The sequence below is a fragment of the Podarcis gaigeae genome (assembly GCF_964106915.1).
Source record: "Podarcis gaigeae genome assembly, chromosome: 14".
Taxonomy (NCBI): domain Eukaryota; kingdom Metazoa; phylum Chordata; class Lepidosauria; order Squamata; family Lacertidae; genus Podarcis; species Podarcis gaigeae.
Genome location: NC_139690.1, coordinates 13,676,460 through 13,691,849, shown reverse-complemented (window position 1 = coordinate 13,691,849; position 15,390 = coordinate 13,676,460). Strand labels below are relative to the sequence as shown.

General features: G+C 39.5%; 1 protein-coding gene across 4 annotated transcripts in view; it reads left to right on the top strand.

Annotated features, from left to right (window-relative positions):
- Positions 1 to 15,390, top strand: part of CEP152 (centrosomal protein 152) — a 45,083-nt gene that overhangs the window by 9,148 nt on the left and 20,545 nt on the right. For all 4 annotated transcript variants that reach the window (XM_083712403.1, XM_083712401.1, XM_083712404.1 and 1 more), the window contains 9 exons: positions 76 to 408; positions 933 to 1,092; positions 3,736 to 3,876; positions 4,553 to 4,692; positions 5,355 to 5,555; positions 7,365 to 7,512; positions 9,106 to 9,197; positions 10,674 to 10,825; positions 12,473 to 12,671. In XM_083712403.1, the coding sequence (XP_083568529.1) occupies positions 76 to 408; positions 933 to 1,092; positions 3,736 to 3,876; positions 4,553 to 4,692; positions 5,355 to 5,555; positions 7,365 to 7,512; positions 9,106 to 9,197; positions 10,674 to 10,825; positions 12,473 to 12,671 (1,566 nt within the window). The remainder of the gene's footprint in view (positions 1 to 75; positions 409 to 932; positions 1,093 to 3,735; positions 3,877 to 4,552; positions 4,693 to 5,354; positions 5,556 to 7,364; positions 7,513 to 9,105; positions 9,198 to 10,673; positions 10,826 to 12,472; positions 12,672 to 15,390) is intronic.

Sequence of the window (15,390 nt, the reverse complement as noted above, 5' to 3'; positions counted from 1 at the left end):
ATTCATGTTGTCTTTCAAACTTTTCTAGCTGTAACATAACTAGTACCCAGTTGTGCTAACTAACTTTATTCACAGGACTATGAACAGGGTCAGAATTTGTATGCTGAGCGCTTTTTATATGACCAAGGCAACTTCCAAGGTGAAATGCATGGCAGTGACTGGTCAGAGCATCACAATGAAGATGAAGATAAAAGCATGTATGAGATTTCTGGCAGAGCTAGTGAGGATGGATCTGATGAAGTGTATCTGGGAGGAGATGGGTTTAAAGCATCTAGCCACTACCAACAAGACAATATATATCACCTTCCAGAAAACTTTAGGCCATACACAAATGGTCACCAGCAAGATTTCAGTAAGCAACATAGCAAAGCAGACAATTTCATTGATGCTAAGAAGGAAAACTTGAAGGTATGTAGACTCTTTGAAGCTGCTATTTTGTTTTCTCATTTCCTGATACTCATCTTCCAAAGTTGTAAAAACTAGTGGCATCGCAAGAAAACCACATCCTCAAGATTAAGTCGGTTTGTAACTTTCAAATAGCAAATCTGGCACTTCTGAGTTGGGTCTAAGCTCTGTTGAAATCGTTAGGGCTTATTTCCAAGTAATGGTTTCCAAATTAAGGTCTTGGGGTATTACCACCACTACTCGGTGGTGGGGTGCACACTTTTATTCTTATTTATTTATGATTATTACTTTGTAAAAAAAACAACAACAGAAAAAACAAAATAAAAAATAAAGTACATGGATGACAAGAGGCAAGGAGTAGGAATCCAGTCATATGTATTAAAGGGAAAAGTGGGGCTTATATATGCTTCCTTTATATGTGGCACTATACAGTACATGTATATTTCATAATTGGGTATTGGAACTTTGATAACAAATGTAAGAAGCGACTTTTACTTTTTAAAGAAATTATGTTTTTTCTGTTGTAGTTGCAATGTGGCACTTCAGAAACAACTGTGGAGCCTTACAAAGTAGTATATAAGCCATACCAGAATAACATCCAGCAATCAGTCCCTATTTCTCCAGATGCAACAAGAAGAAATGACCCATTTGAAGAGATGCAACAAGAATTTTTGGGTACTGGTGAGGGTAAGTTGTGAATTACTCTAAGAGTTGATGTTCTGAGGGTAGCAGATGAGATATCCTTATAGACGGTGGTGCCCTGTGATTTGCCTAAGTCAGGGACATGTGACTAGTTGATCTATATGTGCTTTTCCCTTTAGGCTTCTTCAGTTTTGTCTCTGCCTTCTCCTAAAGTGGTTGTATTTCCTCTGCTCTGCTCTCTGTCTATGTTCTGTGCTGGCTTCCTTTCCTGCTACCTATCTTTGCCCTTTTCTCTTTATTGCTCTTTTTCTGAAGTATTTTCTAAAAAACAACAACCCTAACTTCATTTCCTTCTTTACTGTCTTCTTTGGCTCCCAACTGGAAAAACCTTTGCAGCGATGAAGATGCACACAAGCTGGTGAAACAGTCTCTGAGCTGGTAGCTGGATCCATCCTAGCTAACCAAATGCACACTGCCAATAGTAAGGGGCGCAAACAACTTGGTCAAGCAGTGAAGCAACACACACCATAAACTGGCTAGTGCTCAGGGCAGTCAGTCTAGCACGACGACACTTCACAGTCACCATTTGCCACAAAAGTGTTGGTCCTGACAGAAGACACAACCACAAAAGCACACCTAGAATACCAAGGGGCTGGCAGATCACACTTGCTCCTAAAAGAGGCACAAGCTTTCCTTATCTTTGCAGAAGAAAACCTGGCCTTGATTGTAGCACAGCACAGTACAACAGACTACCTCATCAGACTATATCTAGCCAGCAGAGTGGACACTGAACAGGCATGCCTTTTCCAAAATCCAGGCCAATATTGGACCTCTCTCAGGTTGAGAGGCAAAGACTCCAGAAGACTGGACGTGCTACACAGGTGATTGGCACAATTCTGGCCTCCAGAAGGCATCAACTAACTGGATTTATGAGGCCTTTTGTGGGGAGCCTTTTCCAGATGGTGCCATAGAAAGCGGATGGGCAAACTGGAACCTGGCTTCAGAGTTCTTGCAGTTCTTATAATCTGGCGTGGAACGGGGCCTCAAGCCCAACACACTGAGACACCAAGTTTCTGCACTAACTTCAGTGCTATCCCAGGTGAGCCACAGGTCCGTTGGCCACATCTACAAGTGAAAAGATTCCTCAGAAGGGAAGCACTCCTTAGCTGACCAACAGTTCACAGATGTCTGGCTTGGAGACTACACATGGACCTGAAGGTGCTAGGTCAGCCTCCTTTTGAACCCACCAGATTGGTTTCTCTGCGCCTACTCTCCTTAAAAGTAGTATTCCAGGTAGTATTACCTCAGCCAGGCGTTCAAGGCTCTCTCAATGAAAAAAGAACTGTTTCACAAGGACAATGTGATTCTTTGTACAGACGGTACATTTTGCACAAAAACCAACACCACTTTCCACAGTACCTAGGAATTAATATTTCTATCCTTTTTCCTGCACTCCTCCCACCCTATAGAGCAATCTTGGCACATGCTAGATTTCAGAAAGGCAGTCAGCACACACATGGAAAGAACAAAGCGCTTTTGAGAGACACACAGCCTCTTTGTATCATTTCATCCTATCATAGCAAGGTGAATTAAGGGTGTGTGTGTGTGTGTGTGTGTGTGTGTGTGTGTGTGTATTCATATTCATTCTAGTCCAGTGTTTCCCAACCTTGGGCCTCCAGCTGTTTTTGGACTACAACTCCCATCATCCCTAGCTAGCAAGACCAGTGGTCAGGGATGATGGGAATTTTGTAGTTCAAAAATAGCTGGAGGCCCAAGGTTGGGAAACACTGTTCTAGTCTATGAATCACAACACCTGTAGGCACCCAGGCATGTTACTGCCCACTTGACAAGAGTAACAGCTATTTCAGCAGCCCTGCACACTCAGGCCAGCATCTATGTTTACCCATCCCTACAAAATAGACCTTTGCACCTTGGCAGAGGCAGCCCTTTTGTTAGGTGTGTATTGCAAGGTGTACTGCCTTTACAGTGAGCAGCTTTCAGACATTTCCTACCCATAATAAACACAGTCTCTGATAGTTGCTGGAGTGATTGGCTCACTATTTGCCAGCAGAACAAGAAATCAGCCACATCCTGAAGGGGCCTTCTCTTGCAGATAAATCAGCCAGCCATGAACACACCCTTCAAGCAAGCTGCTCACAACAAGCCTCACAGGACACACACTCAGACCGCCCCACCCTTGATCTTGTGGAAGGCTCTCTGCCTTTCCATCATATGATTTGTGTAAGATTCATAAACAAAAACTGGGAACTAGGAAGGAAGAAGTCTATATGAATGTTCAAATTGCAGACAGCCACAGAGCTATTGCCTGGTGGGTTGAGTTCCCTCAATTTATTTTAGTAATTAATATACCACTTAAATGCCAGAATATTGTAGGTAAAGTTGCTTGCCCAGCAGCTGTGGGACAGCAAAGACTTCATTTGTGGGGTTTTTGGAGTTTAAATATTCGGATCCCTGCATATAAGCTTCATAGTTGGCTCTGCCATCTAATCGGGGTGGGGGGGTGGGAATCAAAAGGAGAAGCAAAGATGCATTTGGCAAAACTTCTGATATTTTTATCAAGATATAATTATCCCTCCATTAAAAAACTATATGGCCCTATTTATATTAGTTGAGAAAAGCATACATATTTTAATATCTGATGTTTGGAATTTGTATCTGAATTCACAGATTCTCCAGACAACATGCAGATTCTGCAACTTCAGGTTCTTAATAAAGCAAAAGGAAGAAAACTGGAAGAACTTAATAACCAGCTGGAAGAAAGAGCCCAGCAGATTAGGTATCTGTCTCATCAGCTTGCAATTGTAAAAGGTAAATCTCTTTGCCTTGGGGAGGCAGAGTTTTGGTTTGGTTTGTGAGGATTCTAGCTCCCTTAGAAATAAAATATTTTCTTCTCTGGCAGTGGTGGGGAGCCCCCTGCCCGTAGGCCAGATTAGATTCAGAAGGAATCCTGATTTGGAATTTGAGGCTGTTTTCCCCAGTTCACTCCCACTTGGGATTATTGACCGAGATCACTTGCATTCTTGGCAGAATGTGTTAGAAGTTTGGGAAATAACAAAGATAAAATGCCAAAAGGGCAGTAAGAGGACCAGATATGCAAGAGTTAATATTGAAGTGCCTATTACAAATAATAAACAAGGCAGCACACTGTTATTTTGCTATAATTTATTGTCTGAACTGCATTTTGTGTGTTCATTAAATTAAAACTACACCAATCTGGACCCTAAAATTAAATTACTTCATTAGAGACAAATTCTGTGTTCATTCTTTCCATGCTGATCACTGCATTTGTATTAATATTTACAATTGTGTGTGAGCAGGGACTGACGATTTCAGGGGGAGGGAACAGGATTCAACCAGTGGGCAAGATAGTTTGGTCTCCCCACCATCCATGGCCATTTTGACAGGTAGACATTGTAGTCCTTTTCCCCACCCCCTCAAACTTAATCTAGAAGTTTTAAATATTTTTCTTTCTTTTTTAAAAAAGATGAAAAAGATGGCATGTGTCTCAGTCTCCAGGAAAGCCAAAAACTCCATCAAAATGCCAAAGAAAGGGAAATTCAGCTTGAAGGCCAAATAAAAGCTTTAGAAACACAAATTCAGACGCTAGCTGCCAACGAGGAGCAGGTACGGTAACTATTACAATTCTCATTGTTATTAAAGATTTACCAAAGTACTGCAACATTTCAGAATTTTGTTGGTGATGTCATGAAGAAAAGAGAGCCATCACCCATATATAGTAGGACTCAACTGGATTAGGATTGTTTGGAAAGATATCAGAGATACTAAAAGGGGAATTACAGGATACAGTCTGCAACTAAATCCAATTATAATGTTGTTAGATCATATTAAGCAGCAGATAAAGAACAATCAAAGGGTTCTTGTATCTCATTGTTGATAGCAGCTCAGATAACGTTTGGTAGCAAAATCTTGGAGAAACAGTAATCATCCTGAAATTAATCAGTGACTAAGAAAAGTGTGTGACATCATGGTCTTGAAGAAAACTACATGCTGTAAATTGCTTTGGGAAAGAAGTATGCAAACACATTTCCAAGCAAAACTAGCTTTTTAGTATGTATTAGCATTTTTAAAAACTGGATTATTATGGATATTCTTAGCCGAATATAGTTGCACAATACGTGCTTCGTAACATAATATGGCATTCTATTTAAGAAGTTGAATACTTTGTAACCAGAGAATTGATGTCAATAATTTTATTTTTTTTAAGGGGCTAGAGAATCATTTTGAACTAACACATGTTCCTGTTTGATTTTTGTTTGTTTTTGTAGCTGATCAAACAATCTAAAGTTGCAGAAGTTGCAATGGAAACCATGCAGCAGCAGCTCTTGGAACTTCGACGCTCTGACACCCTCCAGCGTGCAAGAGAGCAGCATGAGGCGATTGTTACGGCACTCAAACAGAAACATGAAGAACAAGCCTTGTCTTTGCAACAGAAACTGGATGCTAGGAATATAGCATTCCAGGAGCAGGTCAGATTGAGGTTTACAATATTGAAAATATCACACAGAGGGCATGAAAAGTTGCGATGTACTGCTTTTTCCATCTGACAATGATTCTAAATACCAACTCTCCATTTGAAAATACACTTGGAAGGGAAGCATACAGAATGCATACAAACTACAAAACCACAGAGCTCAGTTGTCTTCAGTGGCTTTCTCCTTTATTTTAGAAATTGAAACAGATGGTGGTAACTATCCTCACTCCTTTGACTTCCAGTCATGGGCCTGTTTTGACAAGATTCTGTAATGCTGAAGATCTAATTCAGCAAATCATTCTTAAAAATCTGGGGATCACTTGACTTCAAATTGTTTATACTCCAGCTTTCTTTCCTGCCCCACCACACCTAGAAGCACAACCATTTTTCTCTTTTTAAAGTGGGCTGCAGTTTCCCAGGGTCACCACCAGAGGCCCCTGAAGGACAATGCTCTTAACGTTGATAAATGTCAATTATCAAAAGCATCCATATTTGGGACTGGTTCATACTTCCCCACCTTCATTTTTATTTACTAAAGAAGTGATTTAAAACCTTAAAGAGACTTTACTGACTGACATAACAAAAGATATGAAATCTGAGAAGGGGGTGGTCTAAACTAAAAAAAAAAAAGAAGCTTTAGGCACTCCTTTTAATCTTTTTCTGTTCCTGCCTCTTTCTATAGCCACATGAGGAAAAAAGCCACCCTCCTGGCTGAGTGCTGGAGGCACCATTTTGAAGGATGTGGCTGAAAAGAAAGTTGATTCATCCCACAAAAAGCTCAAGAGGCAATAGCAATAACTCTAAGAGTAGCTTCATATATCAAGCCAGGAGCAAGCTATCCTTGTAACAGCTCCTTTAAGAAACCACAGTTTATTGGACTAAGTTTGTGATACCTGAACCATCCTAAAGTGTTGTTTTAATTTTTATTTTCCTTCCCCCTCCCTTTAAAAAAAATTCACTAGTGATGTAGATTATATGATGTATATTGGACCTGTGCAAAGATATTCTGGAAAATATGCAAAATATGATTGGATATAATATACCATTGTGTCTGTTACCCAAAAAAGAATTTACATCTTAAAATAATAATAACAATCAGAACATGGTAATTTGGTGGTGAATTGCTAATTGAAGCAAAAATGTTAATAGCAGCCAAATGACATACTTAAGGAATTTCAACTGAAGGAGAGTGGATTAATAATTAAAAAAATGGTATCTGGTCATGATGTCTACACTTACTGTGATGAGAAAAAAGTCAGAGCAAAAACCAGCTTGAGAGAACTTGGTTCCCCTTAAAATCAATTATGAAGAAGAACTATAGTTTGGAACTATTTAAACTTTTCTACTGCTGGTATAAATCTGTGATCCAGAAGATGAATTAGATAGCTTACAATGGAATGGAAAAAAACAAAATGTCTATACATTTTTTTCAGTTGTTGTGTTATTTAATTGAGAATATGTAAATAGTTTTATGTTTCTGTGTTCCACACCCCCCCAAACCCAATTGTGAAGTATGGATGATTTTAATATTAAACTTGATTGGGAACAATGTAGCCTATATGGACACCCATTCTGCTGTTTGTTTGTGTTGCTTGCTGTTTGTGTTCAAAGACATTTCTCTTTAAGCTTTTGATTCTATTGCTTAGCTGTTTTGCCTCTTTTATACTCTTGTTCTGTGATGCTGCTTTTAGTTTGGTAATTGTGTTTTAATGTAAGCTTATTTGAGTCCATTTTGGAGGGGAAAGTGGCATAAATTTTTTGTATAGGTATTGATTGGAAACTTTTGATACAATTCTTTTATCAGTCAGAACTTTGCTGCCATCTAAAGGAACATGTGAAACAACTTGAAAGAACTCTTGAAGAAAGCAAAATGGAAAAAAATGAAATTATCAGTCGGCTCTCAAGAAGTCTAGAAGAAAGCCAAAACCAGTGTGCAAATCTGCTGCAGACAGGTTTGTCATATTTGCATTGTTTTGGTGGCAAACATGAATGAAGATCTGCTCAAGTTTTGAATAGGTATTTGCCTGAAAAATCATAATAGTCTCAAAACAGTAGCCTTTAGACTATAACTAGGTGCAGATGAAGAAACCATTTGTCAGTTCCTTCGGGACAATAGCTTAATGCTATTCTTAAGTATCAGCTGAGCATGATAGTTATCGGTTTTTGAATTTGTTTCTGAGGATCTCCAGGTTTCCTCAATGAAAACCGCAACTACAACAGAGCCCTGGTAACCTGTGTATTTGACATCGCAGGAAGCTGTTGATTCACAGCTGCAAGTGATTAATGGGCACATTCTAGGAATACATTCTTTGTTTGTGTAGGGCAGGGGTAGTCAACCTTTTTATACCTACTGCCCACTAATGCATCTTTCTTGATGGTAACATTTCCTTACCGCCCACCAGTGCTCGGTCGAAGGAGGATTCAGCTTGTGCCGTAGAACCCCCTACCGCCCACCTAGAATCCTGAAACACCCACTAGTGGGCAGTAGGGACTAGGTTGACAACCGCTGGTGTAGGGTGAAAAGTTGGCCCAACAAGCTTACCTAGCGAATCCTACAAACACTATACATGCTGCGCCCTAGAATCCTCTGAAAAACACTTAGGATTCCGTGGCAAATGTACAGGTATTCCTTGGCCAACAAATCAGTGGTAAAAAGAGTTATTTGAGAGGTAGGAATTAAGAAAGCCCCTCATCATATGTAAATAATCCTGGAATGCTCATACATTATGATGAAGCTCATACGGCGCTCTCTTTGCTTAGGGTGTCATCCTAAAAAAGCGACTAGATTGGATACCTAGGTGGCATAGGTGGTGAGAGGCCTCTTGCAAGGAGAAAGATGGAAAGTTTCAGTAGAATAAAACTTCCTTTTAAGCGAACCTTGCGTAACAAGGTAAATAAGTGATGATGAGTGTGGCAGGTGATACTTAAGTGACATAAGCCCTGCCAACTCCACACTGAAAAATATTCCTGCTGGCTAAAGAAATACTGTGAAATGCCTCTGTAAGTGACATTAAAGATACCACTGTATACATTTAGACATCTTGTTCCTTAAAAAAACCCCAAAAACTTAACTATTTTACCAAGCCAACCTTGTTCATCCTGTTTTTTTTGGCAGAGTTTCACAGTTTCCTTCAGCTTCAGGCAAGCTAAAGAAAAGCAAACATTGGACATGTCTTATGTACTCATCATTACTTTTATTTTAAAGTGCAAAGAAAAACTCAAAGGAAATAAAGCTGCCACAGTCTCAAATGCTGGAAAAGATATTTTTTTAAAAAAAACAACCCCCGAGAACTTGAGTACCTTCCATTCACATAGGGCCATAATGTCCACATCCTCTCTGTAGTAGAAAAATCCAGTGTTTCAGTGGATCTTTAAAAGGGTACATTTAAAAATGCTGCTACCTGATTACTGTTTCTAATTTGAGTTATTAATGTATATTCTTCTTAATGCCAAAATAGACCTTAGTCAAGGTCACTTGACAACCCTCCCTCCTGCTGTTCTTACCGTATACTCACAATATATTAATTCCAGCTCTTTCTTTTCAGGTTTGGTGAAGGAGACAAATCAGTTACGCATGCAGCTTCAGCAAGCCCAGTCTGTCCAGCTGATAAGCAATGAAATGAATAAGGCTCTGCAGGTTGGCTTATTATCCTGTTTAAATACTTTACGATTTTGGCCTGGGCACTATTTCAAGGTGCTTACCTACTAAGCTCTAAGCAGCATGGGGTCCAAATACCTGAAAAAAATACTTTACCCTATACCAGTCTAGCTATGTCTTCAGATGCCCAGGGGAGGCTCAAAACTATCTTAACTGGGTCTTCTCTCTTATGGTGCCTTGTTTGTGGAACACTCCCTTCATGGTAGTGCACCTGGCAGTAGCCTTGAAATGCTTTTGTCTAAACCTTTACTGATTTCCCAAGCTTTTTATGCTGCATTCTATGCTTGTATGCCCATATATTGCACTTTGCTGCCCTGATATTTTTTAATGGTTTATAAACATTCTAAAAAAGAGTATGTTGGTGTATACCAAGATCATTGTGAAGTTGGAGACTCGACTGAACGGTTTATTTTTACTGTCACTAATTTCAGCAGTCCTAAATTCACTTACTACGGAGCTTGCTGTTGAAATTGAGGATTACAACAGAGTAAATATGCGTGGGATCCCCCCCCCCCCCAGTGTGCAAAATACAGAGTAATCCTTATCCCGTGTATTCTTTCATCACACCATAAGATTGATTCATTTTATTGGTGGAGGATGATGTAGGCAGACATGACAAAAGGCTACTCCATGCATTCATTGTGAACTGGAGCTTTAGCCTACTTTAAAATTTCCTTTATATTTACTGTATTTCCTAGCAGAAAAATGGCACTTAATGACATATCTGTAGTGAGAAGTGAGCTGCCATTAAGAATATGAATGAATGAAGTTTTATTACCCATCAAAGATATTTGTGCATACTATAGGGTCACCTCTTGCATTCAACCCATCTTCTTGAAATCCAGGAATCAAAGGAGTCTTTCCACCAGGCATTTGCCCTGAATTCTTGGAGACAGTGTCATTGAGTGTCACATCTGGATTCTTCCAGTAATCAGTCAGTTGTAATAGACAGCACTCAGACACTTCCAGAATAAAGTGGCCCAATGAATGTCTGTCAGTCCCTGAAGCTGTTTCATTGATAAATTCCTTTGATCAGATACTACATGGTGCCCAACATGGGGGAAGGGTATGACAATAATATATATATCTTACCAGTTTCACTTTATTTGGCCCACAGATCATTATTGTCACATATAGGTATTTTAAGAAATTAAACAGATGCTTAACTGCACACTCAGCTATGACTACAGTCAACAACCATTTTGCCAGGGGCTTCTGTTCCTGGCCCCTGTGCGCATTGTAGTGTGTATAAGTGAGTCTCACTCCCGTTCCAGCCTTTTAGTGACGTGTTTCATGACATTTTTTGTTATTTCTGGGTTTGGTGCTGTGCGCGATTGCGCATCTTTTGGACTCGCATTAATTGGTCATAATTATTGGTTAAATGTTAGCAAGCCTATATTCCTAACCTATTCTGGATTTGTTTATCTGCTATTCCCTGCCTCCCCTGTATTTTAGGAAGAGTTAAAGGAACTTAAAGAAGAATTGGTTTTATATGAATCTGCTGCGAAACATGGTGTGTTTCTCAGTGACCCAGGTGGAGAAGTGAATGTAGACATGACTGATTCTTATGTAGATTTGGGTATTAAAAAGAAAACTGGACTTAACAGGTACTGGGTGAACAGCTTTCTAATCTGAAAATGACTAATACTGAAATGTTGTCCAAATAGTATCATATCTCCCTATTATGTTTTAAAATTTTAAATCTCACTTTCACATGGGGCTTGCAGTAGTCTGCTATCCAAGGAACTGTTCAAGTCCATATCTACTTAGCTTTAGTAATTCTGAAGACTTAGTTGTTGCCTTCCCATTCTCTGGACCCCTAAAATTATTACCCTTATTAATGTACCTGTGTGATACATGTTTTCGTTACATATTTAAATTGCACTTTTAGGTAAAATACAACCGTTACTGCTTTCTTTCTATTCGTTTTTCTTCTGTAGATTATTACCAAAGTAGCAGTGGTTTTCATAAGAAAAGAATGGACTTGTAATAGTTGTGTTTAAGATTGATGTAAAGATACAGTGTAAACCTTCATTAGTAAATTTAAGGCTGCAATGTAGTGTGGTGTTAAGTCTTTGTTTTTAAGCCAGCATATGCAAAATATGCAAGCTGAAGGTGTACAGCTTGAGCTATATTTGTGGTGGTAGAACCCAAAATTTAGGGCAAGTTTGTTTGGTCTTGTTTGTTTTGCAATTTATAAGCCGCCACTTGGGTAAGCTCTCAAGCAGCATATGATAAAATAAAATAACAGTAAAACAACCATGAAAATGTTCAATAAAATAATAGCACTATAGCAAAACAAGATGCCAAATAGCTAGATGATAATCTCTAAATGGTACTCCAGATCGAAGAACGTCTAAACAATGCAATTTCTATTAGCCCTTGGAAAATTGAGAGGGAAGGGACTAGGTGGGCATATGATGAGTTCACAACTCTCCTTAGATAGAAACTGAATGGGTAGCACTGCTAGAATTAGTTATGGGAAAAGCTGAAATGTTGATAAAGCCAGTGTGGCGTAATGGTTAGTGTTGGACTAGGACCTGGAAGAGCAGGGTTTGAATCCCCACTCAGCCATGAAGCTCACTGCCTCACCATCTCTTAGCCTAAACTACCTTGCAGGGCTGTTGCCAAATGGGGAGGAGGAGAACCATGTACCCTTTGATCCCTGCAAGATAAAAGGTGGTATATAAATGCAATAAATAACTAAAATAAACGGGATGGTTATTACTGTCCTCAGGTAAAAAACTGAATGGCTAGCACTGCTATAATCAGTTATGGGGAAAGTTGAAATGAGGCCCCTATGACACAAGCCAACTGGAAGGGTAATCCATATATCCTATAATATCTGCATGCAAGAGTGAATTTGTGAGCTCTTCATTTGTTGTTTAAGTAAGTAGGTGCCTTAAACTCTTTGACAGTGAGTCCATTTTAAACTACTCTGTTGCCAATTATAGCATCCTAGAATTGCAAGGCTAGAGCTCTCTGCAATGAATAGGATACACAGTCCAAGAACCAGATACCAGGTCAACTTCTATTGCCGCTTCAAAGTAAACCTGAAAGGCAAAGGACACATACAAATAAAACTGTTTGCCTCATCCTACTTGTTTATTTGGGAGCAAGTCTCACTGAAATGGAACTTTAGGATGCAGCCTTAGTACATAAAATAATTCCAAGTGGCTCAGAATCTCAAAGTCTCCCAATAATTATAGGCTATTAATGCAACTATCCCCCCTCCCCTTGGTAATGTTCAACAGCGCTGCACTGACTAAAGAAGCAGATAAAGAATTTTCTAAAGATGAGATCATCTTACAGCTGAAGATTGAACTAGAACGTTTACTGAATAGTAACAAAACAAAGAGGAACCACATTTCTCGGTTACAGAGTGACCTTGATGATTACCAGAGAACAGTTGAAGACCTGAAGGAGCAACTAGTGAAAACAAATGTGCATGAGGTTTGTTTTAATTGTGGGGTGCGTTTTGAAATATTGATATACTTTTAAGTTTTCTCTTTTCAGTTGGAGTAACGAGACATCCAGTATCCTGGGCTATAACTACCAATTGCCCACGAAGTCAAGAAACATGTGATAAACTTCTGGGTCATTCCTGTGACCCTAGGTTCGTCCTTTTCCTGTCTTTAGCCATGATTGAGCCTTTTCTCATACATCCTTTCTTTCAGCATTTCCACCATGCCCATATTCTTCTCTCTATTATTACTTGTTTGATTACTGCCACTCATCTTCGAGTTTCTCCATTTTTCCTCTTAGCTTTCTCATCTCTGTTTCTATTCTCCATAGCTCAAAAGCATTACTCACATCCTGCCAAATTTATGAAGAAACTTAAAACTCCAGTAGTAGATGTGCCAGTGTTCTTCTTCCCTTGGATGATGACTCTTGTCTCAGATTCTTCTGCTGTAGCCCTCTGGGTCCTTAGGATGTCCCTCATTTCATCGGAGAACTGTTGGAGGGCACGGGAATAATATAATAAATTTATTATTTGTACCCCACCCATCTGACTGGGTTGCTCCTGCCACTCGGGGTCATCCATCTTATATAAAAACATAGTAAAACATCAAACCTTAAAAAGCTTCCCTATACAATCAATCAATCAATCACCCCCAAAACAAGAGAGGGGTTTAATAATAATAATACTTTGGTTGATCTCATTTACATCCTATGCCCTTTCAAAAAGGGTTTTTTGGGGCGAGAGGGCAATTGGGTTGTTTTTATTTTTATTATGTATTTTGTGATTTTATATATTGATTTTATTCTGTGAACCGCTTTGAGACCCCCGGGTATAGGGTGGTATATAAATTCAATAAACAACAATAAACAACACCTCATTTCCCCCATAGTCATCCTTTTCTAAGCAGTGGCTATGATGCAAGATAAGGACCTAAATGATAAAACCGTAATAAGGAGCCTTCCCAGAACTGCCAAGGACAATCATTGCAGATGCTACCATAGAAGTCCTGTAGTTTTCAGCTCAACCCATTGCTGCCTCAGCTGTAGTGTGGGTGTCCCTGTAGCTACACTAGTGGAACTCAACAGTGGCAAAAGAGCCCTCTTTTGAGCAGCCTTCCAATCCCAGAGAGAGTAGATGCCAGAAAATGAAGGTTCAGGCAGCTGTCCAGTGAAGAAGGGCTACTCAAGAGTAAAGGTCTCTTGGAGAGCAGATTTAAGTGTTTACCATAGGAGCCAACACCTAGGGGGCCATTTGGGCTTTGGCCCCTGCAATAAAATATTGAATGGGCATTGCCTTTCAAATGGTGTGTGTGCACCGTGTCATGTGATCAATTATGTGGGGTGGGGCTTACCTGGGCACCTGCAATATTTCATTCAAGTTGGCACCCCTAGTATTTACAGCTGGTCCTGGGTAGAGTTTGGTACATTGGAATATATGAGTGCTTAGTTGAGATCGAGCAGCTGATGGAACAGCCCATGACTTTTGAATCCCAGACTACTGAATTGTCTTACTTATTCTGTCCTATCTTATGCATATTGTATGTCTCACTTACCCTAATTTGCTCATGGGGGTACCCAGCATTCCCCCCACCCATTAAATTTAAAACTTTGATTGGATTTCAAGCAACCCAAAACTTAGTAGTCAATAATTATGGACATGAAAGTAATGGTAGTTTATACTGTTACACTTTGGAATTTAGTTTACGAGACTGTAAATGATTGTAGGTGGTTAGATCATCCAGAAATCAGAGGCTAAGTGTTGCCAACTCCTGGATGGTATGTATTATTGAACTCATAGTTGCAATACATATTGAATACAAAGACTCAGCTATAATAATTACACCCCATATTTGTGTCAGATGATTGGATTTGATTAGTCCTCAGGTTTATTCAACCCTCCTTAACAACTGCTTTAACCAGGTATGAACCAAAAGGAGAGAAAAAACCCACCATCTTGGATTGTGTTAGGTGGATGTGGTAAATAATATTTAAGCAGTACTGCTGGTGAATTAATGGGTGGTGTTCAATAAAGTTTTACTTCGAGTAGACCCATTGAAATTAATGGACCTAGCATGCTCATTAATTTCACTGGGTCTGTTCAGAGCAAAACCTTGTTGAATTCTACTCAGTATTTGGAGAAGCCATGTGCTTCCTATACAGTATGGGAAAGATGCAGCCCTCTACTAGTGAAGATGGCTGCTATTGTAGTTGGAGGCAATGCCTAGGTCAGAGCTTTCCAAACTGTGTCGCGACACATTAGTGTGTTGGCTGCAGTGTGTAGGTGTGTCGCACGAATTGCTCCCTGGGCCTTGAAAGGGGTTAGTTTAACCCCCAGTTTGCTAGTAAAACTGAATTACTATGTCGTGAAATGATGCATGTCTTAAAAGTGTCAGCAACATGAAAAGTTTGGAAAGCTCTGTCCTAGATAATCTTTCACAAAGAAATAAAACAGGCGATTTTCTTCCTAAGAAACTGATGTCTGCCCTTTTGGTAAGAGCCAAGTTTTATTACAGCTATATGCACTGACCCTTTTGTTATTTTAATTTCCTGTGCTTAGCTTAAAGCACACTCTTCGTGCTGAACAACTGTATGTGATGTTTTTGCTTACATGAGAGAGTTGCTTAAGAATAAGATGGAGTACTGTAATTTAAGTTCTATAACTTGGTTTACTGGCCTAGGATAGAATGGCTAGAATATGATAGTGCTGGCT